Source organism: Scyliorhinus torazame, chromosome 30, assembly GCF_047496885.1.
Source record: "Scyliorhinus torazame isolate Kashiwa2021f chromosome 30, sScyTor2.1, whole genome shotgun sequence".
NCBI lineage: Eukaryota > Metazoa > Chordata > Chondrichthyes > Carcharhiniformes > Scyliorhinidae > Scyliorhinus > Scyliorhinus torazame.
In genome coordinates, this window is record NC_092736.1 from 16,543,818 (window position 1) to 16,558,954 (window position 15,137).

General features: G+C 46.9%; 1 protein-coding gene across 14 annotated transcripts in view; it reads right to left on the reverse strand.

Annotated features, from left to right (window-relative positions):
* The window catches only part of LOC140404399 (protein mono-ADP-ribosyltransferase PARP6), a 142,176-nt gene that overhangs the window by 64,774 nt on the left and 62,265 nt on the right, over nt 1-15,137 (reverse strand). For all 14 annotated transcript variants that reach the window (XR_011938499.1, XR_011938500.1, XR_011938501.1 and 11 more), the window contains 4 exons: nt 7,119-7,209; nt 4,478-4,544; nt 1,930-2,079; nt 773-923 (listed from right to left, as the gene is read on the reverse strand). Coding sequence is in view for 11 of the 14 variants with exons in the window: in XM_072492879.1 (XP_072348980.1) it covers nt 773-923; nt 1,930-2,079; nt 4,478-4,544; nt 7,119-7,209 (459 nt within the window). In the remaining 3 variants the exon portion in view is untranslated. The remainder of the gene's footprint in view (nt 1-772; nt 924-1,929; nt 2,080-4,477; nt 4,545-7,118; nt 7,210-15,137) is intronic.

The following is a 15,137-nucleotide window of genomic DNA, read 5'->3' on the forward strand; positions in this document are numbered from 1 at the left end:
CAGTTTGTGTCATTATTCTTGGTCAGCTAGACAATTTGTGTCATTATTCTTGGTTACCGGGGACCTGGGTTCAATTCCTCGGCTTAGAATCATAGAATCAAGCCGGGAATGGAACCTGGGACCCTGCAGCTGTGACATAACTGTGCTGACCACTGTGCTACTGTGCTTGGGTCACTGTGCAGAGTCTGCACATCCTCCCCTTGTGTGCATGGGTTTCCTCCGGGTGCTCCGGTTTCCTCCCACAGTCCAAAGATATGCAGGTTAGGTGGATTGGCCATGCAAAACTGTCCCTTAGTGTCCAAAAAAGGTTAGGTGGGGTTACTGGGTTACGGGGATAGGGTGGAAGTGTGGGCTTAAGTCGGGTGCTCTTTCCAAGGGCCGGTGCAGACTCAATGGGCCGAATGGCCTCCTTCTGCACTGTAAATTCTATGATTTTTTGGTAACTGGACAATTTGTGTCATTATGGTTGGCCAACTGGACAATTTGTGTCACTATTGTTGGTCAACTGGACAATTTGTGTCATTATTATTGGTCAACTGGACAATTTGTGTCATTTTTAGTTGGTCAACTGGACAATTTGTGTCATCATTGTGACGGGAAGGTTGCATCTCTGTTTGAGACTAAAACAATTCAGATGAACGCAATTCTTCAGCAACTGAAAATTGGCGGTTTAAAAACCCGTGCTACCTAAATAGGTTTTACATATTCGGTGTCCGTTCGAATGACCCAGTGGCTGCAGATCATTTGCACACAACACGGGGCGAAAACTTGCCTGATTGGCAGAGGGGTATCCAAAGAGTTCTGGTTTGGGGGTTTTCATGGTGCAGGAGATGGAACGATTAATGATGCGATTGACTCGGAGATCTGGCACCCCGAGCTTGCTCTTCAGCATGGAGTCCTGAATGAGAGGGAAGCTTGGAGATCTACAAGGAAAGATAGAGAGATAATTTCCATCAGATGGCAGAATAGTACAAATGTTCACAAATCACCCGAAGGTAAAGGTCTATCTTTTCCTGTCTGTGGACAGCTACTTCATGGTTTTAATCACCCATCTGACCCCTGATGGTAATACTTTAATGCTCCTACAGGTCATCAGTGAATTGTCAGCAGGATTTTTCCGTTCATTGAAATCTAGCATGGGAAAGACTACACTGCAAACTTACTGGCTAATGTTTCCTTTGTCATTCTGAGGTCTTGGCCGAACTGGAATAGGAAACAATGCTTGGCATTAAAGGGAACACTTCAAAACCTGTTACTTTTTTCTACATTGTGCTTGACCTTCGCTTTGTCAATCAGTCTGAACTCAAGAATTAGGAGCAGGAGTAGGCTATTCAACCTCTCGAGCCTTATTCGAAATACTTGGGGTAAGGATTGTCTCGGACTCCTGAATTTTCTGAACTTTGGAAAACCTCTATCGGCATGGTGAGAGGATCTCGGGTGAACACCATGATATTTTTTTAAACTTGAAGCATGATTTCGGCGCTCAAAATAAAGGGCGGATCTCAGAGCTTTTCGAATTTCGGGAATTTCGAATAACGGGTGCTCGAACTGTATAGGCCAGGGTGAAAAAAAACCACTATCGCAGGGTCACCAATCTTCCAAGTTTGTCCTTGCATCTCCAAAAGTTAAAGATTAATCTTTGAGACACTGTTGGAAGCAACTTGAAAGACAACTGGTATTGACTTGACGCTTCCGATTTTTTGTTTTCTTCAACCGCTTTCTTGCGATCGTTATAAAAATATTTGGAGACTGGCAGGAAGGAAAGCTGGTTGACTGGCCGGGGGGGGGGGGGGGGGGGTGCGGTGCACTGGGGTTCGGGCGGGGGGGGGGGGGCATGTGATAGAACTACCAGAAAATTGTGCAATTAGCTAAATCTACTCTCTTAATGCCACCATTTTGGAAATGAACACTGAACAAAACATCCTTTACTTTGGGATTGGGGAGAAGATACTGAGTCCGGAGCGGAATTTCTTCACTCTGCTACTCGATTTGAACCAGCTTTGCCTCTTCTCCTGCTGCCGTTTGAGGAAATCATTGCTGAGGTTCTTCCACTGTTGAGAAGTAAACATTCCCAGAATTCTGCAAAGGAAGAGACACAGGACATATGAGTATTGCATCTTCCGCTCGCAAGACCCAAGCGACTTGAGTCATCCCGGTCTCCGGAATTGGCCAGGAATGTCCTCAGACCTGTGCCCACTCCACCACCATTATTTGATCAGGGGTGTGGCGGGAACCCGAATCACACTAGTAAATTGGGTTTCCAACTTGACTGTTCTTTTTTAAATTTCTTATTCCTTGCTCAAAACAGATGCAGAACTGACGGGGCAATCCCTTAATCCATCTACTTGCTTTCTCCAAAAAACAATTCAAATTCACGTTGAGTCCAATTCATGGCCCCCACGAGAGAGACATAGTAGATCCAAGCTTACAAAATTGACCACCTGATCTCATGCTTCATCCTACGCTTGATCTCAGCCAAAAGGCCGCGAAGCGAGATACAGCAGCCCAGCACCAGAAAGACCGAGGAAATTACATTTATTTTTAAAACTAAAGTTTATTTGCGATGCATTTGAGTGCGTATGACTAAACTTGAATTTGTTGCAGCTCCTTGTCTGAATTTTGTTTCGAAGAAGGCGAGGGCTGTTTTGCTTTGGGGCTGAACCATGGTACTCAGTGTCACCATCAAACCTGGCTACTAATGAGAGCACCTCCAGATAATCTGTGCTGGTGAATGCTGGTTGAGGATTAACTATTGGCAAGGAGAGCTTCCCTCGTCATAATGTCTTCAAAATAATGTCACCGGATCTTTTACGCCCATGTCAGAGACCGGACGGGCCATCGTTTTAACACTGCATGGGAAAAGACTAAGGGCGGGATTCTCCGATCCCCCAGCTTTTTGTTTCTCAATGGTGCACCATTTGCAGCCGATGGGATTCTCTCTTCCCTCCGCTTGTCAATGGGATTTCCCATTGAAGACACCTCGCGCCACAGGGAAACCCACCTGCGGGGGGGTGTCGCCAGAGGGGATAAAGAATCGCAACGGCTGGAGAATTCCGCCCTAAGTCTCCAACACGAACTCAGTATTGTGATGGAAGCATCAACCTAGATTCTGTGCCCCGAACTCCAGGGCGGAACTTAAACCCACAACCTCTTCTCATGTAAGTGTACCTTTAAGAAATGGGTGTTTAGCAAATAGCTGCAGTGATGTCAGAGTGTGGGTTGAACTGGGCTGTCTGTCTGCTTTTACTTTCGTTTTTGAGCTGGCAACTACAGTGTGTGTTTAATTTCATTTTGGAGCTGCATCCAGCCAAACAAGGTGTAATTTTGATCTCACTCTGTATGAAAAGAATGTCTTCAGATCACTTGCTAATTTAAAAGTGGTAACTGCTCTCAGTAGAGAATTTAAACCTGCTGTCTTTGGTAAAGAAGATATTTGTCTTATGGATGTTGCTAGGGCAGATTAAGGGTTACTTATAGAGTACTGTATTCACTGGGGGAAGTATTTCAGTTGCTAGTTGTTAAGATATTTACTGTGTGTTTATAAAATGTTAACTGGATTCATAGAATAAACATTGTTTTGTTTGAAAAGTACTTTAGATCTCTGTTGCATCACACCTGTAGAGTGGGCCCTTGTGCTCTGCATAACCAAAATCTATTAAAAGTTGTGGGTCAGGTGAACTCCATGATACACTTTGGGGTTTTCTAAGCCCTGGCCTGTAATACTCTGATTCAGAGAAGAGATCATGGTTGAGCTACGGCTGACACTTCAAAACCTTCCGAGAACACAATGTCCAGGAGCAGGGTAAGCCTTTCAGCTCCCTTGTGGCAACGCTTGGTGAGATGGAAGATAGGCTGTTTTCGATAAATATATAATGACAAGGGAATATATTCACGGACAGGATTTTGACACTATTAGAAGATTCTTGTCAAATGCAAGACTAATAGGTTTGAGATTTGCAATTATGCATTATACATACAATGCCTTCATAATGATATGTACATGCGATCCACTTTTAAAAGGTACAATAATCTGGGCGGCACGGTGGTGCAGTGGTTAGCACTGTTGCCTCATGGCGCCGAGGTCCCAGGTTCGATCCCGGCTCTGGGTCACTGTCCGTGTGGGGTTTGCACATTCTCCCCATGGGTCTCACCCCACAACCCAAAGATGTGCAGGGTAGGTGGATTGGCCGCGCTAAATTGCCCCGTAATTGGAAAAAATGAATTGGGTGCTCTAATTTAAAAAAAAATAAAAGGGATAATTCTCTTACAAACGGAAAGACTTGCATCTATATAACACCTGTCATGGCCTCAGGATGGATGTCCCAAAGCACTTTACAAGCAATGATGTAATGCTCAAAGTGGAATCACTATTGTCAGGTACGCAGCAGCCAGTGTTGTACACAGCAAGGTCCCATAAACAGTGACGTGGTAATGGCCTGTTTTGGCGACATTGTTCGATGGCGGTTATTGTACTTACTTCTTCAGCTGTAGTCCCAGGCCAAATCCCTCCTTGTTGGATGGCTGAAAAACATCTACCGACGGCTCTGTTGGGTGATTCAAACAGCATCATTTGTGAGGGCTTATGGCACTTTCAAGAAAATAGATCAAATGGGTGACATCCATTGTGAATCAGCAATTTCTAAATGCACACTAATTTGATTTTGAACACCTCCACGATGTAAGGAAGCAAGGCTCGCTTCTCAATAGATGATCCTCACCTCTCTAAAGCTCTTCAAAGAACTTCACAGAAGTGAACCACTCAAAGCGCAGGGTACGTGACAGCCACGTGGTGCATAGCAAGATCCACATCTCAGCTCCAAGCGGCTATTCTGTTTTTCATGATGTTGGAGGAGGAAATATCAAGCAGCCAATGCACAGCTTCAGGAAAGGGCAAGTGCTGAGGTACCCTGTTTAGAAGGCCCACCTGGTTCCCTTGGGCATTGTCCCAGTTGTTTTAAAGCTGTAGGGCCCACTTGGTACCCCTCACCTCCCTCCCCCCGCCATTTCCCCTCATATACCCTCAATCACAACTCAATTCCATAACATGCCACCCTCCCCATCTATCTCCCATAGTCCTCTCATAGTTCCCATGCCAACTCACTCAGTATCCACCATAGGCAGACCTCAGGAGTCATATGGAGATGAAAAAAATGAACTTCTTACAACTCTTACAAATTTCTATTGTGTAAAAACTCCCAATCATGAAATCCATTCAAAACTTTAAATTTCAAGTGGTTGATTTCTTCAATCAAATAACCTTCTATTCAGACCCCACTTCAAAAACAGACAATCCTTTAATAGCTTTTTTAGACTGTCAAACAAACTGTGAACTCAGAACGTTCTGCTGAGATAATTTCAGCTTTTAAAACTCAGTCAAGCATTCGTTATGGTGTGATAATTTCATTTTGTTTTGATAAAAATACCTGCTCCTATTTTCTATGTTTCTTTGGGTGGGATTCCCCGGTCCCTCAGCCGTGTGTTTCTCAGCGGCACATCGTTCCCTGGCTGTGGGATTCTCTACTCCCGTCGCTTGTCAATGGGATTTCCCATTGATTCCACCCCATGCCACCGAGAAAGCCGCCGGCGGTGGTACACCACTGGCGGGAAAAGAAAATCCCAACGGCCGGAGAATTCCAGCCTCTTTTTCTATATAGTCTTTTGGAAATGTCAACAAAGACCTCTGCTGAAACTGCATAAACAGATGTCCTTTTTTTAAACTAACCCACATTTGATGACCCATCGATCGAAGCAGACCAGCAGGGGTTTTTCTTTTTAAACTCTCGCTGACAGCAGCAGCCTTTTTTTCTTAACCCCATCACCGACAGCTGCAGCCTTTCTTTTTAGCTTTTTCATAAACAGTGGGATATTGATTAAAAAATCAGATTATGACACTTAAAAAAGACCTTTTTCCGCCCTTCAGGAGCATTGACGTCCACTCCATCAATTTGTGGTTCTGACACCGGTTCCCATCTTTGCAATCGGCAACTGGTTGTTGTTTTTAAGAACCCAGCGCTAAGTGCAAATGGCCTTGCCCAAGTTTGGATTTCCTTCCTGTGAGAATCACATCCTGTTCCATTTCTCCTGTTGGCAAAGTGGCTGGGCCTTCAGCGTCAAGGTTCTAACGCCTTAAAGCTTCGCAGAGTCTTTTCAAGTCAGAGAAATAATATCCGGTCCATAGCCTCAAGCTGGATTTACTGATATTTGTATCACATGTTCAACCTCCATGTTACATTAATTATCATGAAATTAAACATCACATTACGTTGACGAAAAGGGGCAAATATGACAGCGAACTTAACCAACAGCCCCGTGAAAAACATATCCTCAACTTCAGGAGATCTGCCATGGAAATTCACTGAGTACTAACTGAATTGAAATAACAGAGTGTTTACTGTGGGATTTCACCGACTAATAGGTGGGTTGGGGGTTCCCCAGGTTGATTTCGCTTTGACTCTCTCATGCTATCAGACAGAGGGACCTATAATTAAATCAGATGGGTAGTATGCAAACACTCAGGTCCTGCTGGGTGGAAGTGTCTCACCTCACTGTAAACGGCCAACCATCTCCTGAACGCCATCTTTGGACATTTTTTGCCTCTGATGCACGATCAGTCACTACTGAGGCGAGATTGTAGTCCAATTGAAGGCTTTAATGAACAAGTCGTTACCCCAGCAGCTCCGGTACAGAATGACTGCTGTGGGTGAAACACAGACTCTTATGCTCCGCCTGCTGGGCGGAACCAGCAGGCAGGTTCCACCACTCATACTACAGTATAAGGTACATCCCACCTAGGTACCGCGATACCCCTAATATAGCCTTCCACAGCCTCCTTTGCTTTTTGATCGCCACTTTTGTCTGGGATAGTGTAACGATTCTTAGAGGTTGGCCAATGGGGAGGTGCAGCTTCACGCACTCGTGTGAGGGGGGGTGGGTGGGGTTTGGGGGAACAGCCACTGAGGAGATGTGGCAAAGTCAACAGGAGAGCTAAGCCAACTTGTCGCTCATTCGTATCATTGTTGCCTGTTAAGCCTGAATACTTCCTGCCTTACCAATTTCCACCTTTTACCTGGTCCTGAGTCGATGTGTACAATCCGTTCCGGCTAGCTTTCGTCACTTACCGGGGCCATCCAGGTACTGTGACAGAGAAAATCTCAGTCTCAGTACAATGGGCTCTATCCTTGTCACCTTCCAGGCTGTCGCGATCTCCTCCTGTTGACAGGTGAACATTGGTTACAGGCAGCGAGCCCAGATCTACGGACACACTTGTAGTCAGTTAGTTCTAGCTTAACATCTGATGGTGAAATAGCCAGTGACTAAGTAACGGGATAACTTATATTTTAGGGCTGTGAGTTCGAACAGAGTACCTGTTCATTTGCGGACTTTAAAACAGGAAGCACGTAAAGATCAGTGTGCCTTCAGAATCCGGCCCTACCCAGCGGGAAACAGAAAATTGAAACAATCACGGGCTCAGCGCATGTACTTAATCTATAAATGGCTGCAGCAGTAGGAAGAAAAGTCTTGCTGCTGCTGAATGCTATTGTTGGAAGAGTATCAAAACATGTGGTCTTTCTACTCTGTCCCCAGGAAGGAGGCCCCGTATCGTTCAATAAATATAGAGAAACCATGGGCCTGTCATTATGGCCAAGGATTAGGATTAGGTAAGAGCGGAGGACCTGGTGGGTCAAGTGCCTGTGTGCTACAGGCTTTCTTTGGTTTTAGCCACTCAGCCCTCAGCTCCAAATAAACCTGGAGGAAATAGTCATTTTAACACTGAATGCCAAATAAACGCCCTGTGCTCTGAGGCCTGCCTGCAATGAATGGCATTGTTAGTTCACACCAGCTGTAACTTTATGTCTTCCGATGCTCCCTCCATACTAATCTGCCTCTGCTTGATGCCATTTCTGTTCATGTGCTGTTTTCACATTTAATTTTATTACCATGGTGCTACAGTGAGACTACGATTAATCCTGGTTTGAGAACCTCAAATTCTGGCTTTAGTTGGATCCACAAAACACAGGAATCTTACCCAATGTGATTATCTGCAGCTCCTTACACTTTCCTGATTATGCATCCCTTATATGTTTTTAACCCACTGCGTATGTTCATTACCGATGAGAAATAGTACAGTAAGAAGTCTTACAACACCAGGTTAAAGTCCAACAGGTTTGTTTCAAACACTAGCTTTCGGAGCACTGCTCCTTCCTCAGGTGAATGAAGAGGTGGGTTCCAGAAACATATAGAACATAGAACATAGAAAAATACAGCACAGAACAGGCCCTTCGGCCCACGATGTTGTGCCGAACCTTTGTCCTAGATTAATCATAGATTATCATAGAATTTACAGTGCAGAAGGAGGCCATTCGGCCCATCTAGTCTGCACCGGCTCTTGGAAAGAGCACCCTACCCAAGCCCACACCTCCACCCTATCCCCATAACCCTTTAACCCCATCCAACACTAAGGGCAATTTTGGACACTAAAAGCAATTAATCATGGCCAATCCCGACAAACTCAAAGATGCGAGACGATACTTTGAATGCGAGCATTTGCAGGTAATTAAGTCTTTACAGATCCAGAGATAGGGGTAACCCCAGGTTAAAGAGGTGTGAATTGTCTCAAGGCAGGACAGTTGGTAGGATTTCGCAACCCCAGGCCAGATGGTGGGGGGTGAATGGAATGCAACATGAATCCAAGGACCCGGTTGAGGCCGCACTCATGTGTGCGGAACTTGGCTATAAGTTTCTGCTCGGCGATTCTGCGTTGTCGCGCATCCTGAAAGCTGCTTTGGAGAACGCTTACCCGGAGATCAGAGGCTGAATGCCCTTGACTGCTGAAGTGTTCCCCGACTGGAGGGGAACATTCCTGCCTGCTGATTGTCACGCGATGTCCGTTCATCCATTGTCGCAGTGTCTGCATGGACTCGAGAAGTAGTACGGCACTATAGCATGGTGTTAGTGAGCGAATAAACTGTAGGCCCGGAATAATGTGCTGGATACAGGGTGGCACGGTGATTAGCATCACTGCCTCACAGTGCCAGGGATCTGCATTCGATTCCTGCCTTGGGTGACTGTCTGTATGGAGTCTGCACCTTCTCCCCGTGTTTGTGTGGGATTCCTCCGGGAGCTCCGGTTTCATCCCACAGTTCAAAGACGTGCAGGTTAGGTGGTTTGGCCATGCTAAGAAATTGCCCCTTTGTGTCCAAAGATGTGCAGGTCAGGTGGGGTTACGGGGATGGACCTGGGTAGGGTGCTCTTTCAGAGGGTCAGTGCTGACTCGATGGGCCAAAAGGCCTCCTGCAGCGCTGGAGGGATTCTATGCTCATTGTTTGATTGAACAACATCTCGACATGCCAATTTAAATTCAATTAAAATAATAAATCTAGAATAGAATGCTAATACTATTAATAATAATCATGAAACTGCCATCTGTCCGTCCACAAGGGAAGGAAATCCGTCTGCCTTACCCGGTCTGGCCTGGACTACACATGAATTTAGATTCACAGAAACATGATTCACTCCTAACTGCCCTCTGAAATGGCCCAGAAAGCCATCAGTTGCATCAAAGCTCTACAGAACAAAGACCAGGGATACCTGGGCAGCACGGTAGCATAATCGGTTAGCACAATTGCTTCACAATTCCAGGGTCCCAGGTTCGACTCCTGGCTTGGGTCACTGTCTGTGCGGAGTCTGCACGTTCTCCTCGCGTCTGCGTGGGTTTCCTCCGGGCACTCCGTTTTCCTCCCACAGTCCAAAGATGTGAAGGTTAGGTGGATTGGCCATGTGAAAATTGCCCTTTGGGTTGTGGTTACTGGGTTACGGGGATAGGGTGTTGTGGGCTTAGATATGGTGCTCTTTCCAAGAACCGGTGCAGACTCGATGGGCCGAATGGTCTCCTTCTGCACTGTAAATTCTATGAAATCTATACCAGATGGACCGCAGCAGTTCAAGAAGGCAGCAAGGGCAATAAGGAATTGGCAGTAAGGTCATATCCTCATATCCAAAGGGCAAATTAAAAATTGCATCTTTCTTAATGTAACAACAACAAACAAATGCTGGAAATACTCAGCAGGTCAGGCTGCACCTGTGGAGACAAACAGGGTTAATGGGAGGCATGCTCTTAGCCGGGAGTCCTGTGGCAGGGTCGGGGAATGTTTCCCACTGCAGAGGGTGACAGGGAGCGATGGTATGGCTTCCGCCCCCAGTGCAATTAACTATGCATTGAGTCTGCACCAGCTCTTGGAAAGAGCACTCTACCCAAACCCACACTCCCACCCTATCCCCATAACCCAGAAACCCCGCCCAACACTAAGGACAATGTTATACACTAAGGGCAACTTAGCATGGCCAATCCACCTAACCTGCACATCTTTGGACTGTGAGAAGAAACAGGAGCACCCGGAGGAAACCCACGCACACACGGGGAGGATGTGCAGACTCCGCACAGACAGTGACCCAAGCCGGGAATCGAACCTGGGACCCTGGAGCTGTGAAGCAATTGTGCTAACCACTATGCTACCGTGCTGCCCATCCAGCATCCATCTGCAGTATTTTGCCATTTAATCTTTTTTTCGTTAGCCTTGCTGGGACTCTGCTGGGGTCAATGGCTGATTATTGGGTTGAAGTGATTTATTTGGATTTGGTCCTTGGGAGCCAAACTGTAAATGACGGCGGGAATGTTGCTTCCATTTGACGTCACTTCAACGTTATCCTACATCAGCAGTAAGGCCTCAGAACGATAACTTAGGCATTGGGGTTGGAGCGAGATGATTACAACTCCTCATTGGTCCACTTCATTGTGACCTAGGAAGCTTAAATTCCCACTGGCCGTTAACTGCCATCCCAGAAGGGTGGGCGGCAAGGGAGGGAAGGTGATGCTCACTATAGTGCAGCGCAAATGCGTTCTATGCAATTCTATGAAGAAGAAACCCAAGATGCAAGCGAACCTTCAACAATGTCTTCACCAAAAAATCCAAACATTAATTCTAACGGAAAATTAGAAAGAGCTGAAGACAGCCATCATCTCAGGCTGTGAAGAAACCATCGGCTACAATTGGGGGCGGCACGGTAGCTCAGTGGTTGGCACAGTTGCTTCACAGCTCCAGGGTCCCAGGTTCGATTCCCGGCTTGGGTCACTGTCTGTGCGGAGTCTGCACATTCTCCCCGTGTCTGCGTGGGTTTCCTCCGGGTGCTCCGGTTTCCTCCCACAGTCCAAAGATGTGCGGGTTAGGTGGATTGGCCATGCTAAATTGTCCTTAGTGTCCAAAAAGTTTAAGTGGGGTTACTGGGTTATGGGGATAGGGTGGAGGCGTGGGCTTGAGTATGGTTCTCTTTCCAAGAGCCGGTGCATACTCAATGGGTCGAATGGCCTCTTTCAGCACTGTAAATTCTATGATTCCATTCAAGACCAGGAATCACCAAGACTGGTTCGGCGAGAATGAGCACATCATCCAAGATCTCAAAGACAAAAAGGGGAAATCTCCCTGCATCTGGCAAGACAATGTCACCAGCAAGGTAAAGAGTGAGAACCCAACTCCGCTGGGCCAGTCGCAGTTAGATGCCAGATTCCCAGTTGCCAAAAGCAAATCTTCTTCGCTCAGCTCAAGAAAGACACCCAAGCTAGAGGAGGACAAAGGAAGCCCTTCAAAGACACTCTGCAGGCTTACCTCAGGAAATGCAACATAGGCGTCAAAGTCTGGGAGACCCTTGCTCTGAAAAAACCTACCTGGAGAACCCTGATGGAAGGCATACAATTCTTTGAGAATACCAGATAGCAAGAGGAAGCCCGGAAAAGAAGCCGGAGAAGGGAATGTCAAAGGTTTTAAGTACAAGGACGAATCCCACCTCCCGGAAACATCTGCCAAGTCTGCGATTGAAGATGCGGCTGTGGAGAGCCCTCATCAGCCACACAAGGACCCACAGAACCGATGACCAGTGACATGAAGTTTCTTAGGTGGAAAACCATACTCGTCAGTGAGTGATCACTGAAGAAGAAGAGGAACGAGATGATTACAACTCCTCATTGGCCCACTTCACTATAGCCTAGGAAGCTGAAATTCCCGCTGATCTTTAACTGCTATCCAAGATGGGTGGACGGCAGGTCAGAGAAGATGGTGATCATGAGTGTAGCATGTTTGCGTTCTACGCAACTTTCTGTCTCGTAGCTTTGATCCAAAGATTTATTTTTAAATTTAGAGTACCCAATTCATTTTTCCATTAAGGGGCAACTTAGGGTGGCAATCCACCTACCCTGCACACCTTTGGGTTGTGGGGGCGAAACCCACGCAAACACGGGGAGAATGTGCAAACTCCACACGGACAGTGACCCAGAGCCGGGATCGAACCTGGGACCTCGGCGCCGTGAAGCAGCAGTGCTAACCACGGCGCCACCGTGCTGCCCACCTTTGATCCAAAGGCGTGCAGAATTGATGGATTGGCCATGCTAAAGAATATTGCCCCTTAGTGTCCAAAGATGTGCAGATTAGGTAGGGCTACAGGGATAGGGCCTAATTGGGGTGCTCTTTCAGAGGGTCGGTGCAGACTCGATGGGCCGAATGGCCTCCTTGTGCACGCTGATCAAAAAAATGGCCCACCATCCTTTCTTTACTTCAGCCGTCTTCTTTTGCTGGGGAGCTCAAGAATGAGAAAGAACTCCACAAAATCTGACCTAGGCTTAGCCAAAGGCTGGGCAGAGATCCCTCGGCACGTGGATAAACAAGCCAGCACAGGACCTCAGCTAAACTGAACATAGGCCAAGATAAAGCCTAGAGACAGAATTGGTCTCATCGAAATTAAACCAACAACAGTAATCTACCGGAATGAAGACATTGACAGTGACTCCCCAACCAGTAGGAACACTGTTGTAGGTGAGATCATCTAATTATTAGATGTGAAAATAGAACCTCTGGGAACCTGCCTCAGAGTTTCATTGAGAAATGGGTTTCCTTATTTCGTTTTGGCACAGGAATGTTTTTTCCCACCCGTGGGGCGGAGCTTGTTGGTCCTGGTTGAGGGCATGACCTGGTTGGCGATGTACCAGCTGTTGTCAGATCTCAAGCAGCTTAACTAAAACACAGCATATGGCATCATTTATGCTCCAGTTCCCAATCGTAGTCCATCATCTCTGTTCCTCCCTCCATCGTTCCACTCGAGCAAGTCGACTCGCAAGAAAAAAAAACAATGCGAATTTCGACCAGAATGTCAATATGTACACAAACCCTGTACCGAGGAACGATGTGCCATTTGTGCACATCTCAAACCAAACCAGATGAACGGTACAGGGTGAAATCTTGCAACGAACAGAAAGAAAAATAAATCTCGTCCTCCCCCAAGCGAACTGCAAATCATAAAGAATTGTTTCAGTCATCAGCAGGAAGCTATTTTTAATTGCATTGCTAACCCAATTGTATCCACTCTAATTCTTTCCCCTTGAGAACAAGCTGTCACAGTTAATATACTTCAGCGATGGTCGCCTGGTCTTCTCCGTTCCGATTGCGGCCGTTTGGCTGCCAGTGTGCACGGTGCGCACGCAATTGGACTGGATGAATGAGTTTGACCAAATGATCACAACATGCTGTTGATCAGTCCCTCAGCAAACAATAGGCTCAGCACTTGGACATTGCTCAGTGATCCACCTCAGCTGCCTACATTGTCCTCCCCAGGCCCAACACTGAAATATTTTTTTTTTCGAAGAGAAGGAAGCCATTTACGACGTCTACACCAGCCAATAAAGAGCGGCAGCACGGTAGCACAGTGGTTAGCACTGTTGCTTCACAGCTGCAGGGTGCCAGGTTCAATTCCCGGCTTGGGTCACTGTCTGTGCGGGGTCTGCACGTTCTCCCCGTGTCTGCGTGGGTTTCCTCCAGGTGCTCCCATTTCCTCCCACAAGTCGTGGGCCGAAGGGCCTGTTCTGTGCTGTATTTTCTATGTTCTATGTTAAGTCCTGAAAATCGTGCTGTTCGGTGAATTGGACATTCTGAATTCAGGCGCTGGAATGTGGCGACTAGGGGATTTTCACAGTAACTTCATTGCAGTGTTAATGTAAACCAACTTGTGACAATAAAGATTGTTATTATTATAAAGAGCTATACAGAGCTGTTTGGCTCTGAAGAAGAGTCATACGGACTCGAAATGTTAGCTCTGTTCTCTCCTCACAGATGCTGCCAGGTCTACTGAAGGTATCCAGCAATATCTGTTTTTATTTCCGACTTGCAGCATCTGCAGAATTTTGCCTTTAAAGAGCCACCTACGCAGCGAGGCCTGGAGAGAGGGGACGTGGAGAGGATGTTTTCACTTGTAGGAAAAACTAGAACCAGAGGACACAATCTCAGAACCCGAGGGCATAGCCTCAGACTGAAGGGACGATCCTTTAAAACAGAGATGAGGAGGAATTTCTTCAGCCAGAGGGTGGTGAATCTGTGGTACTCTTTGCCGCAGAAGGCTGTGGAGGCCAAATCACCGAGTGTCTTTAAGACAGAGATAGATAGGTTCCTGATTAATAAGGGGATCAGGGGTTACGGGGAGAATTGGGATGGGAAAATGTCAGCCATGATTGAATGGCGGAGCAGACTTGATGGGCCGAGTGGCCTAATTCTATGACTTGTGGTCTTATGGTCTAATCTAATCTCGCCTTCCAGCTCTTGGTCTGAAATTTTCCGGCCGTTCACGGTGGTGGGATCTTCCGGTTCCGCTGATGGCGCATTCCGGCCCCGGGTTTCCCGACGGCAAGCGGTACATTCAACGGGGAACCCCGTTGACAATGATGGGACCAGAAGATCTCGCGCTGGCCAATGGCTACCCCCTCCTCCGCTGCAAAACACGTGGCGGGTTGCGTGAGGAATCCCGCATTTGGTCGGAAATCCTGCAGGTGACAGCACCTCAAATGCAAGTCCCTTGTTTTTGCCAGTGAGGTGAGGATTTTTATCTACCACACCAGCAGGAACAATCTTAGCCTGATAATCTTTCACTCAAGCGTTAATGAAACCTACAGAGCTGTGCAATACTGGCATTGAAAGTCTGCACATGTACCATGCAAAATAACCTGTAACGTATGGCAGCACGGTAGCACAAGTGGCTAGCACTGTGGCTTCACAGCGCCAGGGTCGATTCCCCGGTGGGTCACTGTCTGTGCGGAGTCTGCACGT